Raw genomic sequence first — 12600 nt, forward strand, 5'->3', positions numbered from 1 at the left:
CTAACTTTAGTAATAGAAGACAACTGGATTTTCATCTGCTTCTGTATTCTGCTTGCTGTGACATCATTCATTGTGTAACCTTTGGAAAACTCCATTATCCACTTGTGAGAAAATAAAAGTAAAAAACCAAATAATGACTTAGTATTATTGGAGAATAGTTTTGACCTTGTAGACCCTCAAAGGGTCTTAGGAACCTCCAGGGGTCCTAGGATTATTCTTTGAAACCTTGATCTATGGTAACTATCAGAAAGGCAGAGTATGTGGGTACAGATGCTGGTAGGTGAGTAGATACAGTTGGGAGGCTCTTCTAATTGTTTCATTGTGTTTAGTAGCACAGCAGGAAGAATGAGGTGGGGGAGATGTTGGAGGCTGGGGAGATGCTGGAGGTTTCAGGAGAAAGGAGAAGTTGTGAAATGCTCTATTTTATTGACTATATAATTGACTATATTTAATTGACTAAATAAAATTAATAAAATGAATATAACAATAAAATGAAAATAAAAACATAGTATTATTTTATCTACTACTAAGAAAGAAAAATATTGCCAATTATAATCCTTATTCACTATCAATCAAAAACTGCATCCTAATTCTAGAGATGTTAAAATGTGAAAAAAAATTGTTGCAGGACTTAAATATAATAGCTGTCTAGGAAAGTAGGAGGCTGAATGGACTAGAGAACCATAGCTTGGTGCTTGGATGGCATTGAGGGCCTGCTTGGTATTCATGGTCATACATTTAATTCAAGTACTTCTCAAACTTTTTTTTCTGTAATTGTTTCACGTTTATGCAAATACCAGCAGACACTAGAAAGCTTCTTTCTTCAGCATACTACCAGCAAAATCATCCTGTTTTTGTTTTTGTTTTTGTTTTAGCACTGAGAAAAAGATACCACTGTGGCCCTTAGAATAAGATACCAATAAAAATAAAGAGAAATTCAAGTTCTGGGTTAAGAGATCCATTGCTCTCCTTGTTTTGATCCTCACTTTCCCTTTCTTCTCTTGTGATGGGCCAGAGAGATGAGTGAGGGAAGATACTTGCAGATGACATGAATCTAAGTGTCTTACCTTCTGTGCCTCCTGGCCATTCTGCCTTTGGCTCCTGACTCTCATCTAGTACTGAATCTCACTCTAAGGAAATACATATACAAATTTAATTGACTAATCACTGCTAAGAGTAATGAAAGGGGATCCTGAATACTTATCAGGCTGAGTACTTTTTATGTCAAATGTCAATTATAGGATGATGAAATTTGGAGTTAGCTGTTTGCTTTCTCTGAGCCAGAAAATTAGAATAATGTACAGGTAACAGTATTGACTTTAAGTTCTTAAGTTCTCTTTAAGTTTTGGGTCCTCATTGTAGTATTTTGGACTCAGGATTAAGGATAATAAATGCACATGCTCATAAACGCACCCTCTATAGAAAATCTACATGTGTGAATAGCATAAACACATGCACATGTTCATGTATATTATCCCGGTTCCGTTAGCGTGCCAATTTGTGCTCTTCAGCTGCAAGAGGACCCTCCTCTCCTGCTCAATGATCCTTGTAATCCTTTCTTTTTCACTTCAGCCGCTTTTCCCGGGTAGAAGTTTTCAAATATTTTCATTTCTTTTTCCATTTCCTTTAAGCTCCAAGGTCTTCCATATTCACTTTGTGGTTAGTTTCCAATATGAGATCAAATGATCCAATGTGAGCTTCATCAGTTTTCCCACCCTTCATCTGAGAATGTTCCTATACTATCACTCGTCTTCTCTTTACCTTCTTTTGTCACAGATAAGAAGCTTCTCTTATTTCTTCAAATTTAATTCTTCTATTTTGTGTCTGTAGCCATTTCCCTCCTGACTGCTTCAGAATCCAACTACTCTTCATAAATTGCTTTCTTGAAGGTCATTGATTGTTTCCAAGTATAATGGTCTCTTCTCATTTAGTCATTAATTCAACAGATGTTTGAGTTTATACTATATACCAGGCCTTATAATAAAGGCTTAGGCAAATGTATGAGAGAATAGGGATCTCATATTCTAGAGCACGGATTGGCAACCCTTTTTTTTTTTTTTTTTTGTAGAGGGACAGGTAGTAAATGATCTAGGCTTTGTGGACCATACCGTCTCTGTTGTAACTACGCAACTCTGCCCCTGTAGTGTGAAAGCAGCCATAGATAATATATAAATGAACAGGAATGGCCATATTCCAGTCAAACTCTATGTACCAAAAATAGACAGCAGGCTGGATTTGGCCTGTGTGCTGGAGCTTGCTGACCCCTGGTCTAGTGTTTAGTTTAGTCTTTCTGATCTATATACAGTATTGACTACTCTTTACCACCACCTTTTTGAAACCCACTTTGTCTCTTTTGAGTTCTAGAAAGTCAGAATCTCTGGTACTCATACCTCTCTACAAGCCTATTCTGTGAGTCTTTTTCCTACTTCTGTCCTCCAGGTTGGTGTTTCTCAAGGTCCTGGTTTTGGTCTTCCTGTTTGCCTTCTGTAAACTCTGTTGACATCGCAGAGTGTCTGAGTTGCTTTCCATCCCGACCACTCTCCTGAATCTGTTCCTACATTCCTGTCTGCCTGTCCAGTGTATCTTTGTCTATCTGAACCACCAGTGCCTCACACTTTATACAATTAAAAATGGGGTCATTGTCATTTTCATCTTTCCGGCACACCTGCTCTTGCTTACTCCTTCTTCTTGCTTATCTGTCTCATAAAGCTGCGATAACACTGTATTGTGATAACATGTGTAAAGCACCAGCATAGTGTCTAGCACACAGGGGGCAATCATAAACGCTAACTCCCCTCTCTCTCTCAGTGACTTCAGTTTCCCATTTACCTTGATTTGAAACCTTGGAGATACCCTTGACTTCTATTTGCCCCACATCCAATAAGTTGCTAAGCTCTTTTGTTTGATTCTACAGTATCTCTTGCCTCTGACTTCTCCTTTTCATTCTTGCCACTATTTCTTAATTTAAAGCACTCTATCTGTTAGGAATCACATTTGCCTGCACATGATAACAACAAACGCACAACAGAAACAAACTTACATTAGCTTATCCCAGTGGAGTTTTATGTTTCTGATGTAACGCTGTGCCTGGAGGTAAGCAGTCCCAGGCTGGTGTGGTGGTTTGACAGTGCCATCAGGGACCTGACTTCTCTGTCATTACTCAGACATCCTTAGCAAGTAGCTTTTGTCCTCATGCTTATCGCTCTGTGGCCTCAACGTGAATATTCCATCTCCAGCATTGCATTTATATTCTAGACAGGGAGAGGGGAAGAATAATGGGTAAAAGACCAAAGAACAAATCTTGCCATGTCTTTCCTATTTTTAAAGGGCTTTCCCAGAAGCCCCACCTATAAACTTCTGCTCACATCTCATTGGCTGGGCTGTATCACATGGTCACTCCTAATTGCTGCTCCACACAAAATAAGGGCTTTATAAAGGAGAGGATGAATACTGGGCAGGTAAGCACCAGTGTCTGCCAACACTCCAATCACTGCTTACCTAGCTTTCCATAAAGCATCTACCTTATCTTCCCACCCCACTCTCTCCCTTCCTTAATTCATTTTGCACACTGTTGCCAAACCAGTCATCTTGGATATTGGCAGTGCGAGATCATAGCTCACTGCAGCCTTCAACTCCTAGGCTCAAGCATTCCTCTCTCCTCAGTCTCCCAAGCAGCTAGGACTACAGGCGCATGCCACCACACCTGGCTAAGTTTTTTTGTTTTTTACTTTTTGTAGAGACAAGGTCTCAACATGTTATCCAGGCTGGTCTTGAACTCCTGGCCTTAAGCAATCCTCCCACTTTGGCCTCCCAAAGTGCTGGAATTTTAGACATCAGCTACCACACCTGGACTCACTACTTTTAACAAGTTCCTATCACTTAAAAATAAAATTTAAAAGTTCTTAGCCTAGTATCCAAGAACCTCTGTAGTGTGACTCCAAATGACTGTCTGACTTAAAAGTTCTGGTTCACCTTTTCACACACACTGCACTCCAGACAAACCGATTTATTACATTAACTTCAAGCATTCCTTTCTTCCTGCCTTTCCCCGGGCTGTTTCCATCATCTGTAGTCTCGTTATTTCATTCCGCATGTCCAAGTTCTCACATCCTTCAAGGTCTAGGTCAAATGCCGCTTCCTCAGTTCAGCTCTTTCTGACTCTCGCATCCTCTACATCCCTCTTAAATGGTAATGTAAATTTCTCCTTTCTGTTAATGATTTTAAAGTCTGTGTCTTAACCCCCCAAATAGAGAGCAAGGATCCTTACTAAAGACAGGATTGCTGTCATACTCAACAGTTTACTCCTCTCCTCTGCCAACACCTGCATTGAGCCTCACCTGCCCAATGAATAGTTGTAAAATGGGTGAATGAATGTTTCCACCAGGACTGCCAAAGGAACTCTGTTAAAAACTAACATTTGTTGTGTATCTGCTACAGCAGGCACTAAATGCTTTCTATGTAATAACTTATTTAATTATCACAGCAACCTTTATGAGGTGGTTTCCTTTAAAAACTCTCACAGATGAAGAAACTGAGCTACAGAGCAGTTCAGTAATTTAGTCAAGATCATGCAGCCTTTAAGTGGCAAAGCTGAGATTTTGAATCCATTAAAATCTGCTTTGCTTTGCCAGAGAAAAGCACCAGGAAATTAAGGATGTTCTTATTCGGCAAAGACTCTTGACCACCTGAAGCTCTCTAGGCAAGTGGGTGCCTGTGTTGGGAGTAGGTTTGTCTTCACGGGCTCAAAGGATGGCTTTGGGTTACAGATCAAGAGCTGACGTCAGGCCAGGGGTTCCATGCTGAATCTTTACAACTGAAATGGTCACTTTAAAGCTCTAACACAATGTTGGTATCAGAGTTTCCCACTACCAAAAGGAAATACTATAGGTAAGGAAGAACGGGATTACAGATTGTTTGCTTTTTAAGAAAACATGTGAATTCCACTCAGTTCTTGCTAAGTGGAGGACTTTGCCAGAATAATTGCAGCAAAATATTCTCAGAGCAGACAGAAAACTGTGACGTCCCTCTCACCAAGGGAGATTAGTCACTCACATTCACTTTTACGGAAAGTAAAGGCAAGGCATCGGCGAGCTTGGCACAGAGTCTTCACCCAGCATTTTGGGACCTCCAGCTGCTTCTCAGTTGGGAGTCCCTGTGAAGCAGAACCTGCAGGTCCCCTGTGCTCCCACGGGAACAAACCTTGTCCTGGGACTTGCAGCTCTCCTATAGAACAGGCCCTGACTTGGGCCCTGGCGATAAAGTAGGGGCTGTAACTTTAACTAGCTCTGCCTTAAACAGTGCCACCTGTTGCTATCTAGTGAATTCACTTCATCTTGCTCAAAGGCAGCAGATGCCATGGGTACTTTCCCTGGCGTATGGAGGGGAAGAGGTGTCTGGCTTCTTCAGGGGAGGGAGAGTTATTTTCTCTTTCTCAAAATGATTGGATGATCACATTTTAACTTCATATGCTCCATGACTCTAATCCTTGGGATCATGGGGAAGACTGAGGTTTGACTGTTTTCTGCCACTAAAATATCTCCCTTGGAGGTCATTCATAATTTAGTATATATGATTGGAGTTATGCTTATCAGATAAACATATTCTGCTTCTATAATAAATAGTGTGAGAGGGCATTTAGATATTGGAGATTTTTATTGTTTTTGTATCACTACAAAAGTAATACATGTCCAGAATAAAAAAATTTAGGGAATAAAAATTTAGGTAATACAAATGGAAATAAACAAAAATACTTGAAAATCTTATAACTCAGAAATGACTACATCTAATTTGTTGTTTTTAAATATGCATATAAAATGGAATAATTCTGTAATACTATTTGTCTTAGTCCATTTTGTGCTGCTATAAAGGAATGCCTGAGACTGGGTAATTTATTAAAAAAAAAAAAGTTTATTTGGCTCACAGTCCTGCAGGCTGTACCAGAAGCATGGCACCAGCATCTGCTTCTGGCAAGGGCTTCAGCGAGCTCCCAAGCAAGGTGGAAGGTAAAAGGGAAGCAGGCATGTCACATGGCAGGAGGAGGAACGAGATTGGGGGGGCACAAGGTGCCAGGCTTTTTTAAACAATCAGCTCTTTCAAGAACTAACACAGTGAGGACTCCTTACTGCAGGGAGGGCACCAAGCCATTCATGAGGGCTCTGTCCCCATGACCCAAACACCTCCCAGTAGGCCCCACCTCCAACACTGGAAATCACATTTCAACATGAGATTTGGAGGGGACAAACACCCAAACTCTAGCACTATTTTACTGGCTTTTTTCACTTGAGAGTTTATCACGAAGATTTCTAATATCTTGAAATATTTTATGGAACATAAATAGTTTAATTTTTTGAGTAGGTGTATTCACATGGATCATACACACACACACACACACACACACACACACGAAAGGCCCGATGAAAAGTTTTGCTCCCACCCCATCTTCCATCTACCTACTTATTACCTTCCAGTCCCCATAGCTAACTACCTCTTTCATTTTTTTTAATATCTTCCCAGAGTTTTCTTTACATAATATAAGCAACTTTAAATATATACTGTTATTCCCCCAAAACTTTTACACAAGAGTTAGCATCCTATACATACTTTTGTGCCTTGATTTTCTTACTAAAAATATATTTTTCTACTCTTTCTGCATCATTGTCAATGGCTGCATTATTATTCTATTTCTTGATTGTAGTATAATTATTTAAATAATTACCTATTTTTGGCTATTTAGGCTATCTCAAAACAGTCTTATAGATGTATCTTTGCATACAATCCATGGTCATTTCCTTAGAATAAGTGATTTTGTATCATTTGCTGGGCTTTTGCTCTATGTTTCCAAATTGTTCCTGAAAGGTTATACTACTTTATACCTTCCCTAGCAAGGGCTGCCAGCAGGTAAAACAGGGGAATAAGTTAAAAAGAGTTTATTTATAACAGTGGACTTTTTAAATATTATATACAAGAAAAAAATCAGTATAGAAAAGCAATGGTGGATTGATAGTTTTGATGTCATGGAAGGAGAAGGATTCAGTAAGAGGTGATTGGGCATACTTGATTGAACATTTTGGAACTGTAGTGAGATGTGAGTTCTGGTCTTGCTTCCGACACGAGATCTAGGATAAGTTACTAGTGTCTTCATGTCTATGCTATCATCATTGAAAAGGGGAAGTGTGCTTACTGAGTTTATTTGGACCCATTTTATTCCAAAAGGATTTATGAAGATGAAATATGAGGGAGTCTTTTCCAGCTTTAAACTTCATTAATTTTATAACGGTATCTTCATGTTCAGAGGCAATGAAAGTTGAGCTTCTACTTATTGTGGTTGTGTTCTGAAGGGACAGACCTCTCTTTTCTTAATGCTCTATTACAAATCTGTCTTCATTTCAGTAAATACTAATCCTAAACTTTCACTCTACCACATAGAGCAGTCTCTTAACTTCCACAGATAACCTTTCACAAAAGTCAGTGTGAATTGGAGCAGGAATGTTAAAACTATAAGAGATTCCTGGCTGTGTGTTGTTTTAAATATATATAATATATATATATATATATATGTTATATATATATAAAATAGATGCCTGAGTATTTAAGTCTATACATTTAATATATTAATAATTCAATAATATATTAATAATTTGATAATATATATTTAAATACTCAGGCATTTATTTTTAGGTGAGGTAACATTAATCTACAACAGCAGTAAGAGACAATCATGTGATTCCCACAAATACCGAATCTGGGATGGTGGTGGTATTAATTAGATTTGACTCCTTGTGCAGACGGTAGAAAGGGAGGCAGTTCAACAACTGCCCCCCAGTCAGGCCTTCCTGATGTGGCAGTCAGCCATCAGCCCCCACGGGCAGGTGTCCAGTTATTGGTCAGCTCAGCATCAAAGCTCTTTGTCATTAGAAGCTTCCCAACCTCATCAAGTGAAAACTTTGGTCCCTGAGATAAGATTGGTTAAGAATAAATACCACCTCCAGTCATTTCCTTCTTTTCTTTATAGCAAGCAAGCTGAAGAGGATCCGGGTGTGCAAGAAATGGAAGCATTAATAGACAAAATCCAGAAGCAACTGAAAGATCATTCATGCAAAGACAACATTCGTGAGGCATTTCAAGTTTATGACAAGGAAGCTTCAGGATATGTGGACAGAGAGATGTTCTTTAAAATCTGTGAATCTCTTAACGTCCCAGTTGATGACTCCTTGGTTAAGGAGGTCAGTATGAATTACTTTTCCAGGTCGATTACAGAGGCTGAGCATTGATCATTCTTTCCTAAAGGCAATTGCATGTATGTTTCATTATAACTGGGGCAGGTTTAGGATGTTCAGATCAGCTCTCCTATTCTGTCCCCCTGATTCTAGCATTGGCATTCTTTTCTAACTGCCGTTGCAGGGCATCTCTTTGAGTGGGCCTAGGGCAAGACAGCACAGAGTGCTCGGTCGACCACATCAGGGCTGAAGGAGGGCAACAGAGGTGATGCCCTACAGATGCCAACAGAAGTGATACTAAGCTGCCAAAGGGAGACTCAAAGACAGGTTGATGGAGCAGGATGGTTGGCAGCCTTTGGTACCCTTCACAGCCAATGCCTACCTTGGCCCATCAGCAGGGCTAGCATGGAAGAGAGCTGACCACTGCCCAAAGGCAGTGCCATCTGTCAGTAGGGGTAGCATGGCCAGCTGCAAATGGAGAAAGAGCATGGAAATTTTCCTCCTAAGGTTTTCACGAGTGAGTCAAAGGTGGAGTTTTGTGCCTTTTCTTCATTATAACCCCCTTCAGCCAGGGTTCCCTTGAAAGTCAGAACAAAATCTTTCTCACAATTGCCAAGGACCCTGGCTTATTATCAAAACATTCTCACTGATTAAGAACACTGTTCTGTAGACCTTTTAAAGATCTTTTAGCTAAAAGAGATGTTCAAAATTTAAGAGTCATTTAGGAAAGGGTTTTGTTTAGGGCTAAAATGAATAGGTTGGAGATGAGGATTTTCATAGGATGGAAACATGAACAGGGAAGAGGGGAGGGCAGATGGAAGGGTATTTGTTCATGTGGGCCAAACACCCAGTTAGCCCCCCAAACCTTAGATTGACAGCATGCCCAACTTTTGATTTTCAAGTCATTCATACTGTCCGACGTGGGACTGACATGGGAGAGAGGAATGGCAGTCACTGGCAAGCGGAACAAGGAAGGGCTGGGTGGGGCAGATTTGCACATGTCTTATAAAAATAACCACAGAAGATCGGTCTGTTACCAGTCACCTGACAGAGTTACCACTGAGTTACCACTCAGTCCCTTGAGTTCTAGGGGACACAGTTTGAGCAGTGGCATAACTAGATTCTTTCATTAGGCTGTGGTTAACAGAAGCCTGCTATTTTAAAAGTCTTACTCCACATGAGCTGGGGAGCCAAAGTCTTGCAGTTGAATATAAAAACAATGAAAAGTGCTTGAAAATGACAACGCTCTTATAAATATGAATGTTAGTCTTGAAATCTTGGGCAGGCCATTTACTCTATCCAACTTTGGTTTCATTAAGTATAAGGTGGAGATAATGTCTGACCTACCTACCAGGTTCACAGGATCATTTCAGAATCAGCTGAGGCTATAAAAAATTCTGAACTGCTTCACAATCATTATATATACATGCAGATCTGTCTCACCTCTTCTCTTTGCGCTCTTCTGCAGTTAATCAGGTTGTGCTCTCATGGAGAAGACAAGATTGACTACTACAACTTTGTCCGTGCTTTCTCAAACTGACCTGGCTGATGAGAGAATGCAACACAGTTTTTTGATGTTTGGACCTATACTTTGAAATATACCTTGCACTTTTCATAGAGGCATTTACAGAGAGAGTTCCTGAACTTATATTTCTTTTTTGGTTCTTATATTTCACTAATACTGAAGTCTAAATTATTAATAAATTAGATCTTATAGGCTCTAAGATTGGTGCCTTATTTAGGGTGATAGGGGTATAGTGATGGTTAATTTTATGTGTCAACGTGATTGGGCCAAAGAGTATCCAGATATTTCATTTAAACATTATTCTGGGTGTTTCTGTAAGGGTGGTTCTGAATGAGATTAACATTTGAATTAGTAGACTAAGTAAAGCAGATTGCCCTCCCTAATGTGGGTGTGCCTCGCCCAATCATGTGAAGGCCTGAATAGAACAAAAAGCCTGACCTTCCCCTAAACAAGAGAATTCCTCCTGCCTGACTGCCTTTAAATTGCAACATGGGCCTCTTCCTGCCTTCAGACTCAAACTGAAACATTAATTCTTCCTGGGTCTCCAGCCTGCTGGCCTTCAGAGTGGGGCAGCACCACCCGTTCCCTGGTTCTCAGGCCTTTGGATTTGGACTGCAATTACACCCTCAGCTCTCCTGGGTCTCCAGCTTGCCAACTCACCCTGCAGATCTTGGGACTTGTCAGCCTCTGTAATTGTGAGCCAGTTCCTTATAATAATAAATCTGTCTCTCTCTCTGTCTCTGTCTCTCTCTCTCTGTATATATATCTATAAATACACACACGCGCGCGCGCACACACACACATGCATCCTGTTGGTTCTGCTTCTCTGGAGAACCTTGATTAATACGGATATAGAATGATTAAAAGCAGGAAGGAGGAATGATGGTATTTGCTAGAAGCATCATTCGGGATGTTGGAAATGAGCACACATTATTGCTATTGCTGCTAGCCAACAGCCCCACCACTACCCATCTGTCCGCCCCCATATTGTAGGGAAATATTTCACGTGTGTTTCAAACTGTGGTTCTAGGCCCATTAGTAGACCTGCATTAAAAAAAGGGAATATAATAGAAAATAGTGTGGTACTCAGGGTATTTTTTTTCCATGAAACTTCTGTTTCAACTGAGTATTTATTGGATCATGATGTATAATAAAATGTATTTGTTGGTGTGGGTTGTAGTAAAAAAAAAAGAGATTTAATAAATATTCCTCTTAGAGAGCCTGGCCTTGGTATAGGAAGGAAAGATTAATAGCAGTTACTGGTTCTCTAATAGCCATGACTGGCTTTTTAGAACCAAGGCTGCTCTTTGGTTGAACTCAGCCACCAAATTCATCTTTATTTATTTATTTATTTATTTTTATTTCAGCTTATTATGGGGGTACAAAAGTTCAGGTTATATATATTGCCCATGTCCCACCCATCCCCCCGAGTCAGAACTTCAAGCGTGTCCATTCCCCAGACGGTGCGCAACGCACTAATCAAGTAGGTATACACCCATCCCCTCCTCCCACCCCCCACCTCTGTCCGAAACCCACTTGGTGTTATTCCCAAATGTGCACTTAGGTGATGATCAGGGAAACCAATTTGCTGGTGAGTACACGTGGTGCTTATGTTTCCATTCTTGAGATACTTCACTTAACAGAATGGGTTCCAACTCTCTCCAGGAGAACAAAGTCATCTTTAAAAATGCTATCTCAAAGTCCTCCCTGCCACCCAAAATGTGGCATGAATGAGGAAAGAGTGATATAGGATCCAGCATGCCTGGGCCCTCTCAGAACTGCTGGAGAACTTCCCTTGGTCTTCCCTTTCCTAATGAGCTAAGCCACCTCCAGCTTATTAAAAGGGTTGTACATGTATTATGTTGACCCCTTTTCTGCTCTAGGCTATTATCGCAGGAAGAACCTATGTTTTATTTTACTCCCACTCATAACTATTTTTCAAAAGTCTCATTTTCAAGTACAGATGCTCCTCGACTTACAACAGGGTCACATCCTGATGAACCTATCGTAAGTCAAAAATATCACAAGTCAAAAATGTATTTGATACCCTGATAAACCCATTGCAAAGCAGAAAAATCATTAAGCTGAACCACTGAAAGTTGGGAACCATCTGTATTTATTTAATTATTTTTTTAGAGACAGGGTCTCACTCTGCTGCCCAGGCTGGAGTGCAGTGGGGCAATCATAGCTCACTGCAGCCTTGAACTCCTGGGCTCAAGCAATCCTCCCACCTCAGCTTCCTGAGTAACTGGAACTACAGGTACACACCACTATTTTAGAAATGGAGTCTTGTTATGTTGCCCAGGCTAGTCTCGAACTCCTGGCCTCAAGCTGTTCTCCTGCCTTGGCCTCCCAAAGTGCTGGGATTACAGGTGTGAGCCACCATGTCTGGCCAAGACTGTCTATGTTTAAAAGTTGATTTCAGTCTAAACGTTACTAAGCTCTCCCCTGCCTGCCCCAGGCTTGGACGCCTGTAGTGAAGTGTGTGTGTTAGGGCAGGTATCGTGGGTTTCTTCTTCCTTCCTTTTGTCTTCTGCTCCCTTTGTCCCTCTTCAGCCATGCTGCTGTCTGCAGCCCTTGTAGGCTCTGGGAAGGGTTAAGGCATAGAAGTCAGAGAAAAAGGGCAAAGTCTTATTGCTGCAGCTGGTAATGTCATAATCTGGGTGGGGCTCTCTGAGTGACAAGTGCCCAAAAGCTGGCTCTTTCTCTCCCCTGGAGCACTCTTTCTTTAATGAGTCCTTAGAAAGACTTTCCCACAGGAAACCTAGCGCACCATTCTTAAATGTGGACGGTCCAGCCTCCACCTGACTGCCCAGCTCAAGTGTGCCCCCTCAAGTTCCTTCTAATCCTCTCAAGGTC

At 40.8% G+C, this 12600-nt stretch overlaps 1 protein-coding gene across 1 annotated transcript in view; it reads left to right on the forward strand.

The window, feature by feature from the left end:
• The window catches only part of EFHC1 (EF-hand domain containing 1), a 45513-nt gene extending 35573 nt beyond the window's left edge, over positions 1–9940 (forward strand). The window contains exons 10-11 of the mRNA XM_045543730.1: positions 8012–8222; positions 9685–9940. Coding sequence (XP_045399686.1) covers positions 8012–8222; positions 9685–9756 — 283 coding nt within the window. The 3' untranslated portion in view covers positions 9757–9940. The remainder of the gene's footprint in view (positions 1–8011; positions 8223–9684) is intronic.
• Positions 9941–12600: the final 2660 nt, after the last annotated feature.

This window comes from Lemur catta, chromosome 2 (genome assembly GCF_020740605.2).
Source record: "Lemur catta isolate mLemCat1 chromosome 2, mLemCat1.pri, whole genome shotgun sequence".
NCBI lineage: Eukaryota > Metazoa > Chordata > Mammalia > Primates > Lemuridae > Lemur > Lemur catta.